Below are 18,124 nucleotides of genomic sequence, written 5' to 3' on the forward strand. Positions count from 1 at the left end.
ATAACAGGGGTCATCATCTCCATCTAAACGCTTTCTTTGAAATATATCTGCAGGGGAATAAAAACAGGATGGCAAACCATTCAAGACTAAATACTCTGACATATCCTGCAATACCCTTTGCACTCTCTTTTTGACTGCAGGAAAAGCTGGGAAGCTGAGTAGCGGCTCCGTTTCCGCTCTCTTTTCACCTCCCTTCAAGAAGAGCGACTTTTAACCTTATTATTTATATTACCCTTTGCATCTGCAATTAGGCACTGCACAAACACGCGATCGGAGGGAAGTACCTGCCCCAAGAATCCCAGAGATGGACAGCGACAAGGGAATCGTTAGACTGGGAGATAAACCATCTGCTCAGCTGTCCCCAGCCTCAGCTTGGTGACACTAACCCCTTCCCATGGTGACACATAGCTGCCACACATGCCTGTTTCCCCACTGATGACAACATCTGCCCATCTGGCTTCTCAAGCAAGGGAGGTCAAGCATGGAGGGAGTGATTGCATCCCTGTCTGTGTCCTTTTCTACTAGGATGAAGGCAATTAGCCAGAGTCATTGGGGTGCTCCTTGCCTTGGTTAGGGTTATCCTCCCTCCCTTGAAGCCTGTCCCGAAGATGGTGGGCATACTTCATTCTATCAGGGTCTTATCAAGACCAGCTGGCTCTGGGGATGCTCATTAAAGCAAAGACCAAATCCAACCCGAGAGGTAGCTTTAATAATTTTTTTTTTTTTTTTCCAACTCTGGTATTGTTAATTTCTCATCCAATTTTTCCCTTTATAGGTATCTACACTGTCCTGAAGGGACCCAGAGGCTGAAAATCTTTCATTCACCTGCAGCTAGAAAGAAGCAAGATGTTCATTTTATTTCTCTTTTCTCAGACTTAATGAGAGCTTTTAAACATAAAAGACTAGAAATTAACACTTCACCTCCCAAGTATATCTGGATTCACAAAAAATTCTTAAGCTTCCTGTCACTTGGTGAATATAAACAAAGCCCATGAACAATCACTACCGCCTTGGACACTATGAAAAAAAAAAAAAAGGAAAGAGCAAAAACTAGCATTGAAGACCTTTGGATAGCACACACATGTGCACACACACACATTCCAAACTTGCTTGTGAGTCAGACTCTACATTGGAATGTGTAATACAAGCACATCAGCTGCCTATACCACTAATCTAAGGAGAAGGTCACAGAAAGGTATGTATCCAGCATTAGGTTTGAAATACTCTGTAAGGACAATGCACTGTGCTATTGTTTTTTTCCTTTCTGTTGTCTTCCTATGCTTTTTTTTGTGGTCTTTTCATGTTCATGCCACACAGGGAATCAAACATAATCGCCATTGGTATTAAAACCCACATACATGTCCTTTTCTGAGCAATCAGGGAGGAGGAAAGATGTGATTTTTGGGACAATGGATGAGGAAAAGGTGAAGCATTTAATACTTTGAGCTTCAAAGCAACATAAAACAGGAATTGGGTAAAGGGTAAGAAAACTAAAATCTTAAAATTACATTAAAAATAAGTTCACATTAGTGCTATATAGGACAGTCCTTTCTATAGACACTGCCCCACATTCCAAAACAGTACTGGTCAAAAAGATGGATCATTTCCTAAACAACACAATAATGCTGACAAGCACCAAAGCAGAATGCAGCTCTTCTTGTGCTTAATTTCTTTGTGAGAGTGGAAAGCAAACAGTAATCTTTATAACTTACGTATTCATAGCAAAATATTTAACATATCAACTCTGAGAAGAAAGTAGAAAACTCACAGGAATTACTCTGTGAATTCGCCTCAAACAGATTCCTTCTCTACCCCTATTATTATTTTTTGGTGGTAGATTATTTCCTAATAGGATTACCATTACTTTCTTGGCTTCTGTGTAAATGGGTGTTTTCACCTTGCCATAAGCTTTTTCAGCTGGAACAGAAAAATGAGACTTTCTTGAAATCCCTGAAGGTTTTATTATTATTATTACTATTATTATTATTATTATTATTATTATTTCTGAAACCTTCCGTATTTTTCCATAGAGACATTCATAGTGACACCCTTTGATGAAATGTTCTTATAAGTGCTGTCCCAGATGGAACCAAAATTCTAGGAAAATGTCCTGAGAAATCATACCGATCCACAGAGCTCTTGCCTGATATAAAATACAGATATAAAAAACAAACAAACAACCAAACCATACCAACAAACAAACAGACCCATACTTATGGCTCAACAGTGCCAGAAAGCTGCTCAGATTGGCTGGCCAACATATTTCCCAGCTCCTTTTTCTCATTTCTGCACGAAACAAACCTGTCCCCTTTCTATTCCCTCTTGTCCTATTGTTGAGAGCAATGCCTTTTATGCCCCAACAACATAAGAAATAGCTTCAATGGCACAACAATGGTAGAAGAGTCCTTCAGGCTGAAAGCTAAGATAAGAAAGGAGTCTTATTCCAGCAAGTTAAAGTGCAGCTCTTCCAAGGGAGGAAGGTCATTTGCACGCCATTTGGGAGCGCTGGGAAAGATGCCTCTATTCTTCCCCTGTCCCTCCTTTCCAGTCTGGAGTGAACTTGGGGCTAAAGAGGAGAGTCTAAATTACACTCTGAGCACATTATTGCTCCATGCGCATTGCTATATGCCATCAGAATAAACCTGACAGCACTTTGAAGTCTGTAAACCGATTCCTAGGTAACTGCTTAGACTTTCTCCCCTTCCCATGCCCCAAACAGCTTTTCATTTGATGTTCTGGCACAGAGCTAATCTGAGAAAGGATCAGAAACTCGAAGCTATTGACAGTAGTGACAGGAGTGTCTCAGTGTGACAGCTGATTGAGCCCGTCTCGCATTTCCCTGACAAACTCAATTGCTCCAGTAAATCGAGTGAAAGTCAATACAGGCAACTCCTCTCTGGCCTCATGTGTGTGTCCCCTCTTCCAGCCCTTGTGGGGCCCCGTGGCTACAACACCTTTCAGGACCCAGACAGAGCCACATCCCTTCCCTTCCTGCAGTGGGAACAGGACACAGGCAGCAACACAGCACTCACCTTGCTGATTTAAAACTTGCTTTCTCTTACCACTGCCCCTGCACCATCATTGTTTGTTTTTTTGTTTGTTTGTTTGTTTGTTTCTTCCCTTTTCCGCCCAACAGAGACATGAAAACTAAAGTTTCATGCTAAATACTCAGCCCAGGATGCATTCAAGGTGCAGGAGTGCAGTGCCTGAGCAGCCAGCTGGCCCCAAGCAGTGCCCATGTGGCAGTGCTCTTCAGGGTAAGAAAAGGAAATGCAGCTCTGTTTCTAGTGCAAATCAGAAATAAAAATAGACAGTGAGGAGCAAAACCTTACGGAGGAAAAGCTGATTGGAGGAAAGTGTCAGGCCCATTGCAGATGGCAACCTTGTGTTGGTGGTGAGTAACCAAGCAATTAACTCAGTGACTTAACAGGCTTTTTCCATATTTTAATTGTGAAGCAGGCAACCCTCCCTTTGGCACAGTGTCTGTGGCTCAGAGCAAGTAAACCACAAAGCAGACCAAGAAACATACGCAGAGAACCTGAAATTGTGCAGAAAACAGGGCAGGGATAAGGGCTACATGGTGAGGACGTATGCAGGCTACTGCTTGCAAATGGAAATCAAGTAGGTTGCCATTACCAATAATGAAGTGTGAGGTTGGCGTGGTTTCTGTCTCTCAGATTTCAACACGGTTTATTTTTATAGAGGCAGCTTCCTTGTGCAAAGTGTTGGCAAACACAGTGCTGGCAGGGAGGAGATGGGGGGAGCAAGGATGGGGTGTCTCATGGAGGGTACAGGAGCCTTTCCCACCTGCTGAGGTGCAGCAGTGAGTGGAAGAGATAGAGCTCCAGGAAAGAAAAGTGAAATTTCACACAGACAAATGGCCAAGCTACTAATCTTCCTGATGAGACAAGTGAGGGAAGAGGTAGGAGCAGAGGGAGGGGAAAAGAAAATGGTGCTGAGCAGGTATCAGGTGCTGTGAGGGCAAAGGTTAAAGACAGCAAGCTGAAAGATGTGCATATGAAATAACAGGCTCTCTGCCACGTGGAGTTCTATGAAAGAGTAACTACAGGCCACCTCTCGTAAGCATATTCCCTTATCCCCCCAAATTCTTGGAGCACATCAAGCATTGTCCGACCCAGCAAATAGCTGAGGATACAAAAGCTACACAGTCCGTCGTGTCTTAAAAGAATTGAACTTAAACATTACTACACCTCCACCCCTAAGTTACGGTCCGATGCCAGGATCAACACGTAGCCAGGCTGCCAGCCCTGCTCCCACCACTGCTGCCTGGCGGCTCAACATCTCAGGGCTGAAGCATCCTGCATACTTCCCTCCCTCCTGGGTCTGTGTGGACACGTGTGCTCCCAACCAAATGACCTCATCTGGACCGGATTGAGCTTTCCAAGTCAAAATAAATACAGTGCATTGGAACTGGCAGGAATTTTCAAAGGTTTGAGTTGGGTCCCCTCCCTTTTCACTCAGCACTTTATCCATTTTGTCTGCCACAAAATGGGAGCATTTTATATTCCCAGTTCAGATACATATTTTATGAACCTTCAGAATAGCTGCCTCCTGTGCAGTTAATATTTTGGTTCCAAAGTTAACTGGTTAAAACACATATTAATAGATTGAGCATGGAAAAAAAAAAAAAAAATGCAGGTGAGAAATTCTGGGGGAAGAAAAACAGCAGCAATGTTTGGAATGGCTCTGCAGCCAAGACAGCAAACCTGGTCTTTTTTAATGGGACCACCCAAGTCAGCAAGACCTTAAGCTCTTATTCACATGTGCAATGTTCAGAGCAGTGTAATTCAAAGTCCAGAGGGGGGTTAGAAAAAGTAATGGCAGGGTTTAATAAGGGCTTAACAGATGAGAGAAAGTACTGAGTTCCCACCAGATTTCATTCTCAAACTTGCCAGCAGAATTTCATGTGATCTTGAGTCCAGTTCAATAAACGCAGAAGAAGGGAGATGGTGCTGCTGGAACAAGCTGGCATTGCCTGGGCTTGCCAAGAGTCAACTGTTGCTCATCAGCTTCTCCTGCATACGTTATTAAGGAACTTTGCTGCAGGTAACATCACCTTCTCCTCTAATCACGCTCTGAACTTCCAAGCACACACATATACAAATAAAAAATCTCTTCTGAAGGAAGCTTGCAGTAGTTTCTCCAAAAGAACAGGAAGCCTTCCTTATTTCAAAGTCATCAGTTGAATACCAGTCCTTTACATGTTATGAAAAGTTCAACTGAGCTGGTTGAGTCAGATTGAAGGTTCATTTCCCGGTCACAATTAAAAATATTACTGTTTGAAAAACCTGCATTTATGATACTGTAAGTGCCATGATAATGCAAACCAAGAAGTAACAAAGGCAAGAGAAGTTTAGAAAGCCCCCTAAAATAGAAGTAGACAGAGATACAACAAATCACCCAATGACCAGAAAACTGAGTTCTTAGTTTAGCATCACTATTGCTTTCTCCTCTGTAGCTGAAGCATGCCCATCAGCAAAAGCCTGTCATTACATCTAGTGGTGTCATCTAGCAGAACGGAGCAATAATCACATGCAGGATTGGCTGTATCGGTAGCCTTTCACTCTGGGATTACACTGCTTGTTTGCTAGCCTCTAGGAAAGAAGATGATTGATGTATAACAGCGGAGGAGAGAGAGGGGTGACAAACAGGAGGGGGAAAGTACAGCAAAATCTGATGAAACGTTTAAGCCCTAAAACTTCTGTGGGGATATGATCCTACCCCACAGTGTTGTTATTTTTTTTTGCCACAGAATTAAAAAGAAGGCCTTTTCCTGGTGTCACTGCAGGCCACCAGAGGATAAATCCAAATGACAGGGCTTAAGTTATGAATATGGGGAATTAGAGATGAGAAGCAAAGCAGCTTATGATTCTTCCATTTGCTTTTCGGAATGCAATCTTCAGTATTGATTTTGAAATGCCCTGTCTTCATCCTAGCAGTTTCATGAAAATGAAGCTTGAGAGTTTTGTCACCCTGCAGTCTCTTCAGCATGATTTGATAATGATAAAAAGGGAATATAAAAGCTTTTGCAGGCTGTTATTCATCACAATTCATTCTCTTGTTTTCTAGATACAACCGCTGACCTCTAGGGAGGGTGCTGAGAGAGACTTCAGTCAACTTCCTTATGAATATAGCTGTGGTTCAACTCAGAGCCTCTATCTCCTAAAACAGCGGAGGGAGGTATGGAAGCTTCACACATGAATCAGCTCATATAAAGTCAAACCATAGGAGCGCCCTACAAAGTTAGCTACAACAGATCTTGTCTTTCAGCACACGAGAACACAGAGTCCATGGAAAGTGTCTTGCAGTTTCTTGTTGTCTTGTTGACACAGATGCTCCAGAGCCTTAGGCAAATTACTGAATTCTCAGTCTATAGCACCTACATACAACACAAATATCTGCACCCAAATGGAAACTCTTACATCATCTCGTCATCACACATTTTACACTATGATAAGTAAATGATCAGGCAGCCCAGCATACAATGAGAAGGCTGTTGAGTTGGAACAGTTAAGTTTATCATCTTTCCTGACCCCATCTTTGGGACACGGCAGTCACATTTTACTCTCAGTTCCAAAATATTTGAGCTCTTTACAATGGGCTTGATGCCAACTACTAAAATATTCACAATGGGTGTCTTTGGAAGGACAAAACATGGAGCCTCTTCCCTCATAGCTTTTTCATGTTTGCAGGTAGAGATTAAGCCACTGCAACAACAGTCTGAAATAACTCCCCTGTCAAATAACTCACTTCTTTGAACAGATAAGATTAAGAGGGAAAATAGAGTGAAATAACTTGGCTAAGTTTGTAGATCAGCAGTGGTGAAGGAGAGCTGATTTCCTGGTTGCCTACACCAATACTCAGCTGTCAGACTGATTCTGCTGCCCTCCAAAAATGCTTAAGTATTTGAAGAAGGACAATTTGGTTTCCTGTGGCTTTTCATTTCCCTCTCCTTTTGTTTTTCTTCAGGAAAAAAAAAAAAATCTATTAATATTCAATAATTCCTGCAAGTAATATACTGTTCTTGAAATGGTTTTGCACATTACAGCCTCCAGTTGTAAACTAAACTGATGACACTTAAAATGTGTTGATGAGCCATAGCAGAACAATCCCATTACACTGCCTTACTAATGTTGTGTTAGTTAAGGTTATGTTGACTGGTTTTGAGGGTTTATAACCCAGCTGTGAATACATTCTTAAGGCTGGAACCAGTTGTGAGAGGATTAACTCCTGAAAATCATATGGCTCCCCACACACTTTTCAGATCAGATTTTTGTCTAGACCATTTAGAGATATAACATTAAAAAAAATAAAAGAATAAAACTTTCCTGTGTTGAGATGTTATTAGGAATCACACTATGTTTCGAGCCAGTGTTAACCTATCTTAGATGAGTCTCACACCACTCTAATTTCTGGGTGCTCTTCAGCCTTTAACACAAAGGATACCCACGCTGCTATCCTGGATCTACCAAGAGAGATGAGGTCTTACAGGAATTAAGTAATGTGTGGTTGTGTTGGAACCCCATGACAGATGTACTGAAGAAGCATCTCTGTAAAGTTGAACCAAATGACACAGAGCATTGTAAGAAACGTGAGTCCGTCCTGCATAGGTGACAATGTAATGCTATGGAGGGGAGGGCAGAGTGAATGGCTAACCCTTATGCCTGCCACACACAAATTGAAACCTGTGTGTATTATGTGTTACATGCACTTGTGCCACTTGGCAAGTAAACTGCAGTGATTACCAATAATAATCTTTCAATCCACCTCCACATGTGTGCCTGTGAAGATGCATGTTTTTTGTTATTAAGAAGATATGTAAGTTTTCTTATATAGTTATTAAAGTTGGACTTGTATTATTTCATGAAATAATAAGTTAACACTCTGATTGTGGAAGAAATATTCAGAATACTTGTAAGTGCTGACAAATTTTGTAATTTTCAACATCTCAAAAAGTTCTCAAAAAATATTAAAATAACTTGCAGTACGTTTTTAATTAGTTTTGCAATATGTATCTGGGCAGTGCTTCACAAAAAAAAACAAGTTCAAATATACCACTAGCTTTATGTTTTTGTTGCCCTATTATTTATATAGCATATATATAAAATATACACATTATATAAACAAATATATCTATGTTATTATATGTAAATTATATAAATACTGTATATATGTATACATTCACACATATGTATGTACATGTATATTATACATGTGCATGCACACACAGAGGTATATTCACAGATATATACATTTATTATATTATATATTTTATATATAATATTTCTCTTCACTTGTATCCCAGGCAAGCCAAAAAGTTAACGTCAAGCTCTAAACCTAACCTATATGTACACATTAAGCTGCTGCTCTCTGTCACCATCCAGACTCGTATGCTCAGACAAGAAACTCACTAAATGAAACATAACAAACGTGTAAGTATATATGGGAGCTGTTGGAGAGGGTCCAGAGAAGGGCCACATAGATGGTCAGGGGACTGGAGCACCTCCCCTGTAAGGATAGGCTGAGGGAGCTGGGCTTGTTCAGCTTGCGGGGTGACCTCATTGCAGCCTTTCAGTACCTAAAGAGAGCCTACAAACAAGAGGGAAATCAACTCTTTGAAAGGGTAGATAACAGCAGGACAAGGGGAAATGGTTTGAAGTTGAGGGAGAAAAGATTGAGGTTGGATGTCAGGGGGAAGTTCTTTACAGAGAGAGTGGTGAGGTGCTGGAACAGCTGCCCAGAGAGGCTGTGGATGCCCTGTCCATCCCTGGAGGTGTTCAAGGCCAGGTTGGATGGGGCCCTGGGCAGCCTGGTCTGGTATTAAATGTGGAGGTTGGTGTGTGCGTGTGTCAGAGGGGTTGGAGATTGATGACCCTTGAGGTCCCTTCCAATCCTGGCCATTCTGTGATTCTGAGAAAAGACTATTTTAGATGAAGCAATGCAAGAAACGTTCCTATCAGCATGGTCAACTCAATAGCAAAACTTGTTCCCATGAGAAACTCAGGAAAAACCACTACCCGAGCTGCTAGAAAAGTAACTCAAATGGGTATGCTTTTTGTGAATAACCAGTGCAATGACTAAATATTGGCTAAATGCAGAACCACCATACTGGGTACATTTCTAGGGAGCTGACTTGCTGGGATTTAGGTTCTCAATTCATCTTGTCTTGATACTAATGCCAATACAATGCAAGTAAAAAAGTGGAGACAAACTGACACAATTCTTCTTGGGAACTTTTCGTGCCCATGCCAAGATGAGTGTAAAGTTCTCCACAAAGATAGAGGCATGACAGGTCCTTCTCCCCTTCTGCTATCTGCCACCCGACACCAAGCATCTTGCATTTTCCTTGCATCTCAAAGCTCCCAGCAGCTTTGAGCAGGCCGTTCAGTTTGCACGAACCTCCAAGAAGATGAGATCTGGATTCACACAGCATCTGTCATCTAAGAGATGACTGACTTACACTGACCCTGCCATGCTGTCTTCATATGTTGGCATCCACTGAGGATATTTCCAGAGTGTAATCTGGGAATATGGTCTTGATAATCAAATTGATCGGTCCAAATCTTCACCTATACCTTTTCCACATTCAGCTGCATGTTTTCTGTGCCCTGACTGTGTCACCTTTTAGCTCCTTAACAGGAGGCATACACTGGAACACTTGGAGATGTTTAACAGCGCAGTTTCCCACTTCTGACTCTCCCTCTCTATATAGAGAGTATCAATGACAGCAACAAAACAGTTATTAATGCTCTCTTGGATTGCAAAATGAAATGACATGAGGCAGCATTTTCTTCAGCTCCTTAAGTTGTCTTTTAGCACACATGTTCGCATTTGACATGTAAAAATGACCCTTTCAAATTCCAGGATTTGAGGCTGACAATGACAATTGATAACACCGATTTTTTTTCACGTGTGAAATACTTAATTCAGAGGGCTCTCAAATTGCTTTTCGAAGCTGTACAGCTCCCCTTCAACCACTGAAACAACCCTACCTCTGAGGTGGAACAAGGACCGATCAGTGCAGTCCACACCAATTTAGGGCAGGAAGTAAAAAATAATGTATCTCAGTGCAGGCACAGGGTCAAGTTGGAAAATACATTTCTTGCATTAGAACCTGGACAAAACCTCATTGCCAGTATTTGCATACTCCATTTCAGGAGGGAAAATGACATGGGATCATCACTCACCAGAAAAGATCGGAGCTTTATGTTTTACATCTGTAGCAGGGATAGGACACTGTGTTAGAGCATGCATTTAGAAATGCCTCAGAAAGGGAGGGGGCAACACCACAATTTAGTGTCTGCCATTTCTGGAGCCTTTCCTGTAAAAGTGCACTATGAGGTGTTGTTTGTTCTGTTTTGTTTTGTTTTGTTTTTGTCCTCCCCTCTCCTTTCCTGTAGAAAGGAAAGGTTCTATTGAACTTCAGTCTACACTGTGCTATGCTTTACAGGAAGCCAAACCCATTTTGAAATGAATATGAACTGTAAGAGGAGACCATGAGGTGGGAAACTCTTGAACTTAGTACAAGACTATTCATAAAATGAGTGAGAAAAGGAAATAGGTAATTATAAAAGGTCATTTAGAAATGTCAGCTTGCCATTGGCATTGTACAAAGGGAGGTGTAACCTGCTTCAACCCAGGGCTATTGCAGCTGAACTTGTAAAGGACATCCACAGCCTCAATTTCTTTTGTTCAGAGGTTTACAACTGGAAAGTTTTTTATTTTATTTTATTTTATTTTATTTTTATTTATTTTTTATTTATTTTTATTTTTTATAACACCATCCTTCCAAAACTTACATAAATCTGAAGAATGGGGACCTATCCATCCAACTACCATTGCTCAACCACTTCTGGTTCACACAACAGATGTGAAGATGATGTCAAGAAAACCACCCAAACCACCAGGAACATAAGTGCTAAGCACTGAATACAGCAATTTCTAAATGGCAACTGCTCTGGGAATTGGGGATGTGCAGAGAAATGGTGGCTGGTGAGTCTCATTCAAATACCTGTAGTTCCCAAACAGATAGCCCTGGAAATAAGAGGCTGGAATAATCTGTGTTTGAATTTTCTAAAATATTTTGATTCATCACATGGAATAGTTACCCATCTAAAGCATTGTCTAGAAAATTGTGACAGGTGAATGGAAAAGCTAAGACTTTCCACCTTGCTGAGACCAACACTCATGTCACTGAATGTAAAATAAAACAACTAATGTGGTGCCAGGAGCAAAATGCAGTGATTATGTGAATAAGTGTTTTGAAAATTAAAAGACTAATGGTGGGGTGAGTGTAATGACGGAGCTTCAAGAATTGCTGTTAGTATGCATTAGTGCCAATTGGGTTGTGTTTATCTGTACCATTACCCATAAATTGCTTCTTCAAGATTTGAGGGGACTGGAGGACCACGGAAGTTCCATTTGGTCCTATGTTCCCTATATGATCACCTGTCCTGTTTCCTTCAGTGAATGAAATATGTTTAAGGGCGTTTTACTGCTGGGGAACCTCAGACAATTCATGTCCCCTCTGTATTTTACTTCTTGTTTTATCGCTTTATAACCCACGCAGAATCCAATGATTTTTCATGCTGAGATTAAATCTCTGCCACAAACAGCAGATGCAGAAATATATTCACTCCCCCAATTCTCTCCTTCTGCTTTCTTCCACCCGTGTTTTTCCAACAGTTAGCCAATGCTTTCGTTTATTTTTATTGCTCTGATTTCTTTCAGCAGTAAGAAACATTAAACATGGGGGTGTTATCCAGACTTACTCAGATGGAGTGTGGCTGCAGAAGCCTTTGCACACCCTCATTTCATGCTTCAGTGCATTTCCCGCTGACAAGTGGAAGAATGCAAGGCAGATGAAGCTAAGGCAGATTCCTGAAATCTGGTCTCAGCCCTCTGCTATGCCCTCAACAGTCACTGCAGCACCAGCTGCCAAAGGAACTTAGCTCCAACACAGTTCAGGTCAGGCCAGTCAGCTATTTAAAGAAGTGGGTTTATTTGTATACTTTTTACCCTTCTCTCCTCCTGTCAAGTGCCCCCAATGGTTTTTAAGGTGGGAAATTACCAGTAGCCCTTAGCACATAAAATTTTGTTTAGGTTTATTAGGTAATTTGTACTAGACACTTTGTCTTTGCTGTTATTTTTATTTTTCAGTAAATTCATCCAAACATTAAACAATGCTACTCCCAGAACAATTTTGGTAGAGATCAAAAGAGTATGGCAGGTTTGCTCCATATCACGACTGCTACCCTTCAGGTATCAGAGAGATAGATAAAAAATGTTATTTCCTTTGCTCTTCTCGAAAGGATTTTGCCTGATTTTAAAAGCTAAAGCAAATTTTGGGGAACAGGGAGTTGAGAAGATGATTAGTTTCAATACAGTATCTCACCCATTACATTTTTGCTGAAATTATGATGACATCTATCGATAGCAGTGCTTTGCTTTATTGAATGAAATTTGTAGTACTAGGAAACCCAGAGTAAACAGAAGTTGTATTACTGTCTGCTGTCAGCAGATCTCTGTTTTCACAATCAGTTTGAAGGTATATTCACATGTCCATATACATACATGTGTATGAACATCTAAATGTATACTCTCTCTATATATAAGCTTGCAATCCCCATTCCAGTCATCTGGAAAGAGGAGTCCTCACATCTTCAATCACAAAGTGAACATTTCTATGCACTTCACCTTCAACAGTATGATAGTTTTTCAAGGAAGATAAAAGTCTTCAAAAATGGTAAGGACTTGGGGGACTTGCTTGGGATAATTTGGAGTCCCAGTAAGCTCATGCTGTCTCCACTCTTATTAGCTACTGAAACCTGCTGCAGCCACTAGAATACACATTAAAATTTTAACCTTATAATAAACTGAACGGGTCAGGTCTCCACATACATTAGGTTGCACTGGGACCTACCCAAGTAAAATTAATAAATAAATAAATAAATAAATAAATAAATAAATAAATAATCAAAGCAGAATAATAATAATAAACCCCACACCTGGTTATTTCATCCATGAATTCAACATTTGGAAGGAGACAAACTCTTAGAAGGCCTCAGGAGGGAGAATACTCAGATGAGGCTGGAAAAGCCCACAGGGGAAATTGCCTATTTTATTTCTGGAATGTGCACCATGTGTGTCTATTTTTGATTTTGAACTGAGTTCCTCTGTTTTCTGCCAGAAGTCCTCAGCTCTGCGCTGGTGCAATGAGAGCAGTGGCCCAACCATCCCTTAATAGCTATTACTTCTTAATAAAGAACAGCACTTAGGCAAGGGATGAGGTTACTGTCAGAGAGGTCATGATTAATAATGATTAATCTGATCCTTGCCAACATGAACTGGATCTACCATTCACTAAATAATTGCTTTGCAGCATGGATACCTTTTCCAGAAGAGGCATACCTTTGTTGTATTAAAACTAAAAACAAACAGAAAGATATACAGGACCTGAGTTTGCAGTAACACTTGAACTCACATGAGCCATCAGAAAAGATGAAAACAAAAAAATCAAAGGCTAAGAGTTATAATGAAGAGCCTATCTTTTTGGTGAAGCAGAGAAAAACAAATAAGACTAAATCCAACAGGCAGAGCCGTATTTATTGAGGGCAAGGAGCTCTTTGCTACTTCTGGTTCTCAACCTTATGCATGCCCTTAATACACATGCTATTTGTCATCCCACATGATTTCCCTGTCATGACATTTTTCTTCCTCATAATGTATAAAACAGCTGAAATCACTCACCAGGAACCATTTTTCTTGCTTTATGTTAATATACCATTTAGCACAAGGAAACCCTAACCCAGGATTGCCATTCTTATGCAGTAATGCTCCTCAAATAATAAGCAATACTATAATAATTTATAGAGAGGCATAAATTACTGGGAAAATAATAATTACCCTGAAGAGCTTATATGAACCTTACAATTACTGTAGTATGTTTGTGGTGCAGAGATTTGGTCTTGGCCTTGGAGCACAGATGAGTTTCACTCCCACAGAGCATACAAACAACTAGAAGTGGTGCCAGTGGCAGCCAAAGACACTGAGGCTTTGCTGCCAAGAAATGGCTCTATTTTGAGACTGCTCTCAGTAATCGCACTCTACCAACTCAAAGCTTCAAGACCATCCATGGCACAGAATGAAGATGGAGGATGGCAAGTATACCCAGCTGTACTTCTTTGGAAGTTATCAAATGCTTTGTGGGGTTCAACTTGAACTGCTTAGCCTTTTCCCTCAGCATGTAGGTTTGATTTAGACTAGGAGGCCATAAAATATAGATCACAGGTCCCTCTCCAGCTCAAGTGAAAATGTAACGTGACAGTTGTTTTCCTTGTGACTGTTATGAAGTCTCATCCTCATGAGAGTCTGTTTGGACCTCTGCACTCAACAGTGAGAGGGTCAAGATTAATCCATCGGCGATTTGCATCATGGAACACCATAGGTACAGGGACCTTTGGATGTTAGAGCCAGAAAAGCAGACTACATGTTGAAAAGGTAAAGGTGTCCTGCTTTCCTGAGGCATGTTGGAGAAATACCAGTACATTAAATCCTCAGCAGTGGAGTCACATCTTGGTCAAACTAAAGATTTTCAGTGGTGGAGTAGCATGTCTGTAACCTTTCACAAGTTTCCAAAATGTGATAAATATATATATATATATATATTTTTTTTTTCTTTTCTTTCGGTCTCTCTTTCTTTTCTTTTTTTTTTTTTTTTTAAGCACTGTTTTGTTTGCTTGCTTTTCTGCAAAAATTCTGTGAGAATGTAGGTGGCTTGTCCCAAATCTCTATATAGATCATGATATTAAAAACATATAACTATTTTTGCTTACACTCAAGCAGATGAACAAAAATTGCATTTTCACAGAGTTACAATGGCCTTAATAGGAAATGCAAAGAAAGATAAAGAAAAGGAAAGATAAAGGAAAGGAAAGATAAGGAAAGATGGAAAGGGAAGGGAAGGGAAGGGAAGGGAAGGGAAGGGAAAGGGAAGGGAAGGAAGGGAAGGGAAGGGAAGGGAAGGGAAGGGAAGGGAAGGAAGGGAAGGGAAGGGAAGGGAAGGGAAGGGAAGGGAAGGGAAGGGAAGGGAAGGGAAGGGAAGGGAAGGGAAGGGAAGGCAAGGCAAGGCAAGGCAAGGCAAGGCAAGGCAAGGCAAGGCAAGGCAAGGCAAGGCAAGGCAAGGCAAGGCAAGGCAAGGAGGAAAGGAAAGGAAAGGAAAGGAAAGGAAAGGAGAGGAAAGGAGAGGAAAGGAGAGGAGAGGAAAGGAGAGGAAAGGAGAGGAAAGGAGAGGAAAGGAGAGGAAAGGAGAGGAAAGGAGAGGAAAGGAGAGGAAAGGAGAGGAAAGGGAAGGAAAGGGAAGGAAAGGGAAGGAAAGGGAAGGAAAGGGAAGGAAAGGGAAGGAAAGGGAAGGAAAGGGAAGGAAAGGGAAGGAAAGGGAAGGAAAGGGAAGGAAAGGAAAGGAAAGGAAAGGAAAGGAAAGGAAAGGAAAGGAAAGGAAAGGAAAGGAAAGGAAAGGAAAGGAAAGGAAAGGAAAGGAAAGGAAAGGAAAGGAAAGGAAAGGAAAGGAAAGGAAAGGAAAGGAAAGGAAAGGAAAGGAAAGGAAAGGAAAGGAAAGGAAAGGCCCTAGCATTAATAACAAAGGTACATCTTTAAATTCTGAGATGGGGGCAGGGAGGAAAAGACCTCAGCAAACAGAACTAAATCCAATGCAGTGTTTTTCCCCTTCACAAAGTGAAACAAGCTGTTTCTAAAATAATGCTTCCTTGGTTTTCTGGCAATTAGTGTCCTGAAGGATTAGCCTACAATTGTCGGCAAGTGTTTGCCTTTCCCAGCCAATGTCACCATACAAGTCTGCTTTTACTTACAAGGCCCAAGGGATAATTTATAAGCTGAGTTGAGGTCCTGCATTTACAGCCACCCGCCCTCCTGTATGAACTTCCTCCCTATCTACCTCCTGTCCCCTAAAATTCTGTCAGCATGCTGACGGAGCCGCAACAGAAGCACTTTCCAGACTGAATCGAGTGCTTGCCCAAAAGTTTATGGTGTTACAGAAAAAAAAAAAAAAGACTCAATCCTACAAAGCACTTGTGACAACAACAGTGTACCTCCCAACACAGCACAGACAGATCTGTTCTCAGATCTTCTCTGGAAAGCTCCAAAATATTGTTATTAATTAGGTTGATGAACATGCATGTTGAAAACGTAATTATTTTCCTCTTGAGAACTCAACCCCTCTGCCAAAGACAGTTCATCTGGAGCTCCCACACTTTTTCTGCACACTGAATCTGCTTCAGATGTATACCTGAACACAGGTGTTCACAAGCTGCACTAGACAGCAATCAGCCAGTTGTTTCATATTTCAGATCAATGGCTTCTCTCTACCGCAGTGAATATTGGATAACCCACTATCTATTAAAACACATCTACTCAAGCTAGATTCCACTTCATCTTTGGAACAGATGATCACTGGATTCAGACATTTCTAGTTGGAAGGACAGAAGGCAACATCACCCAAAAATTTTTGCAGGGACAAACTCAGGTCAGAATAAGTGCAAAATGGTAGGAATAAACTATCTTCTGTCATTCAGAGCACAGTCCCTCTTCTCTGCATTTGCTGGATCCTACAAGCAGTCTCACTGACGTCAATTTGACCAATTTTAGAATAAGGCACCATTCAATCTGAGTAATGGATATTGAAACCTGGTCACCAGTTTTCAGTTTGTGAACAAGTTTTTAAATGTCTATCATATCTAACCTCACTAAGAACCGTTCTACTGGTGTCACTTCAGAACAAAATCATGAGGAAAATAGCACATTTGTTTTTAATGACTGCATATCCAGGCAGCCAGTAAGAGAGTAAAGGTTGTGTGCATTTAGCCAGCAAGGAAGTGTAATAGTCTTTAAGAAAAACACTGCCTGGAGTGGATTATTAAGAAGAACCAGAATTCATGAGTAAATAAGCCAGATGGGAGTAAGGCAGGCTGGGGCATTCCCACTCTTAGTGCAATAAATCCCTAATCTTGCTTGAAAGTGTTTTCTACAAATAACAAATGCCAAAAACATTAATGTGGTATCACTGTTGGCCATGATAAAGATTCTATTTGTGTCCAGAAACCCTGCTATGTAGCTGCACAGTTTAAATCAATCAAACATTAACACATTCTCTTATTTCTTCTCCGGTAAAAGTACATATTGACTGACCTGATCGGAGTCTTTCATTTGAGCATTTTTCCCTTTTCTGCAACCACAGCTCATGAGCAGTTTTGCATCTCCAATGACTTTTCCCTAAAAGAGAAAAGGCAAGAAAAATACCATCACAACCTGAAATAAAAGATTGAGTTATTTGTATTTAAGACAAGAGACAGGGAAAGAGACGGTATTAGGGAAAGCTGTGGACTCATCTTTCATTGCTTTGAGATGCTCTTCCATAAAGAAGTAGCCCCCAAGCTACTAAGGAGACTTCTCCAAGGACCATCATTACCTCATCAGTGAAGTCAGACGGGCACAAGGAAAACACAGTGTATGGAAAAATAACCTTGGGAATATGAACAAACCAAAGTGAAAAAGAACAGGTTATTTCAACCCAGTGCTATTTCAACCCAGAGATTTTCATACGCATACATGAGTAGGAACAAATCCATCACCCTCATGAAGCACAATTGCCAGGATTGACTTGAGGTAAATCTCCTATGTCAGCACTCACATTCACCATTAACAAATTAGTACTAATTTGAATTTAGAATAACTAGATTCTGCAAAATACAGGCCTACAGGCATAACTTACCCACATTCAGACAACTGGTCCGTATAACTAATACCAAATCCTTGCCAGGACTTCAATAGACCAACCTCACCCAACAACACAGTTCACTAGAATAAACACTGCAACAGCAATAGGAGTCTGGGTCCAATGGAGATTTCCAGAGGAACAACTTCCTCACCTTTCATTTCCCTACATAGTAGTTCTAATCTGAGTTCAGCCAACTCCTTTTGATTGACAACCCATCAGGTTGACTGAGCAACAGCATTCTCGTGTTAACTTAGTTTTTTTCTAGGGATCATTTGAATCACTTTTGTTCTTTACCAAAGTTTTTTTGCTTTT

The 18,124-nt window shown here is 40.8% G+C and overlaps 1 protein-coding gene across 1 annotated transcript in view; it reads right to left on the reverse strand.

Annotated features, from left to right (window-relative positions):
* Window positions 1–18,124, reverse strand: part of SETBP1 (SET binding protein 1) — a 268,893-nt gene that overhangs the window by 198,738 nt on the left and 52,031 nt on the right. Inside the window, exon 3 of the mRNA XM_085213603.1 lies at window positions 17,224–17,307. Coding sequence (XP_085069729.1) covers window positions 17,224–17,307 — 84 coding nt within the window. The remainder of the gene's footprint in view (window positions 1–17,223; window positions 17,308–18,124) is intronic.

This window comes from Meleagris gallopavo, chromosome Z (genome assembly GCF_905368555.1).
Source record: "Meleagris gallopavo chromosome Z, MGAL_WU_HG_1.1, whole genome shotgun sequence".
In the NCBI taxonomy this organism is placed as follows: Eukaryota; Metazoa; Chordata; class Aves; order Galliformes; family Phasianidae; genus Meleagris; species Meleagris gallopavo.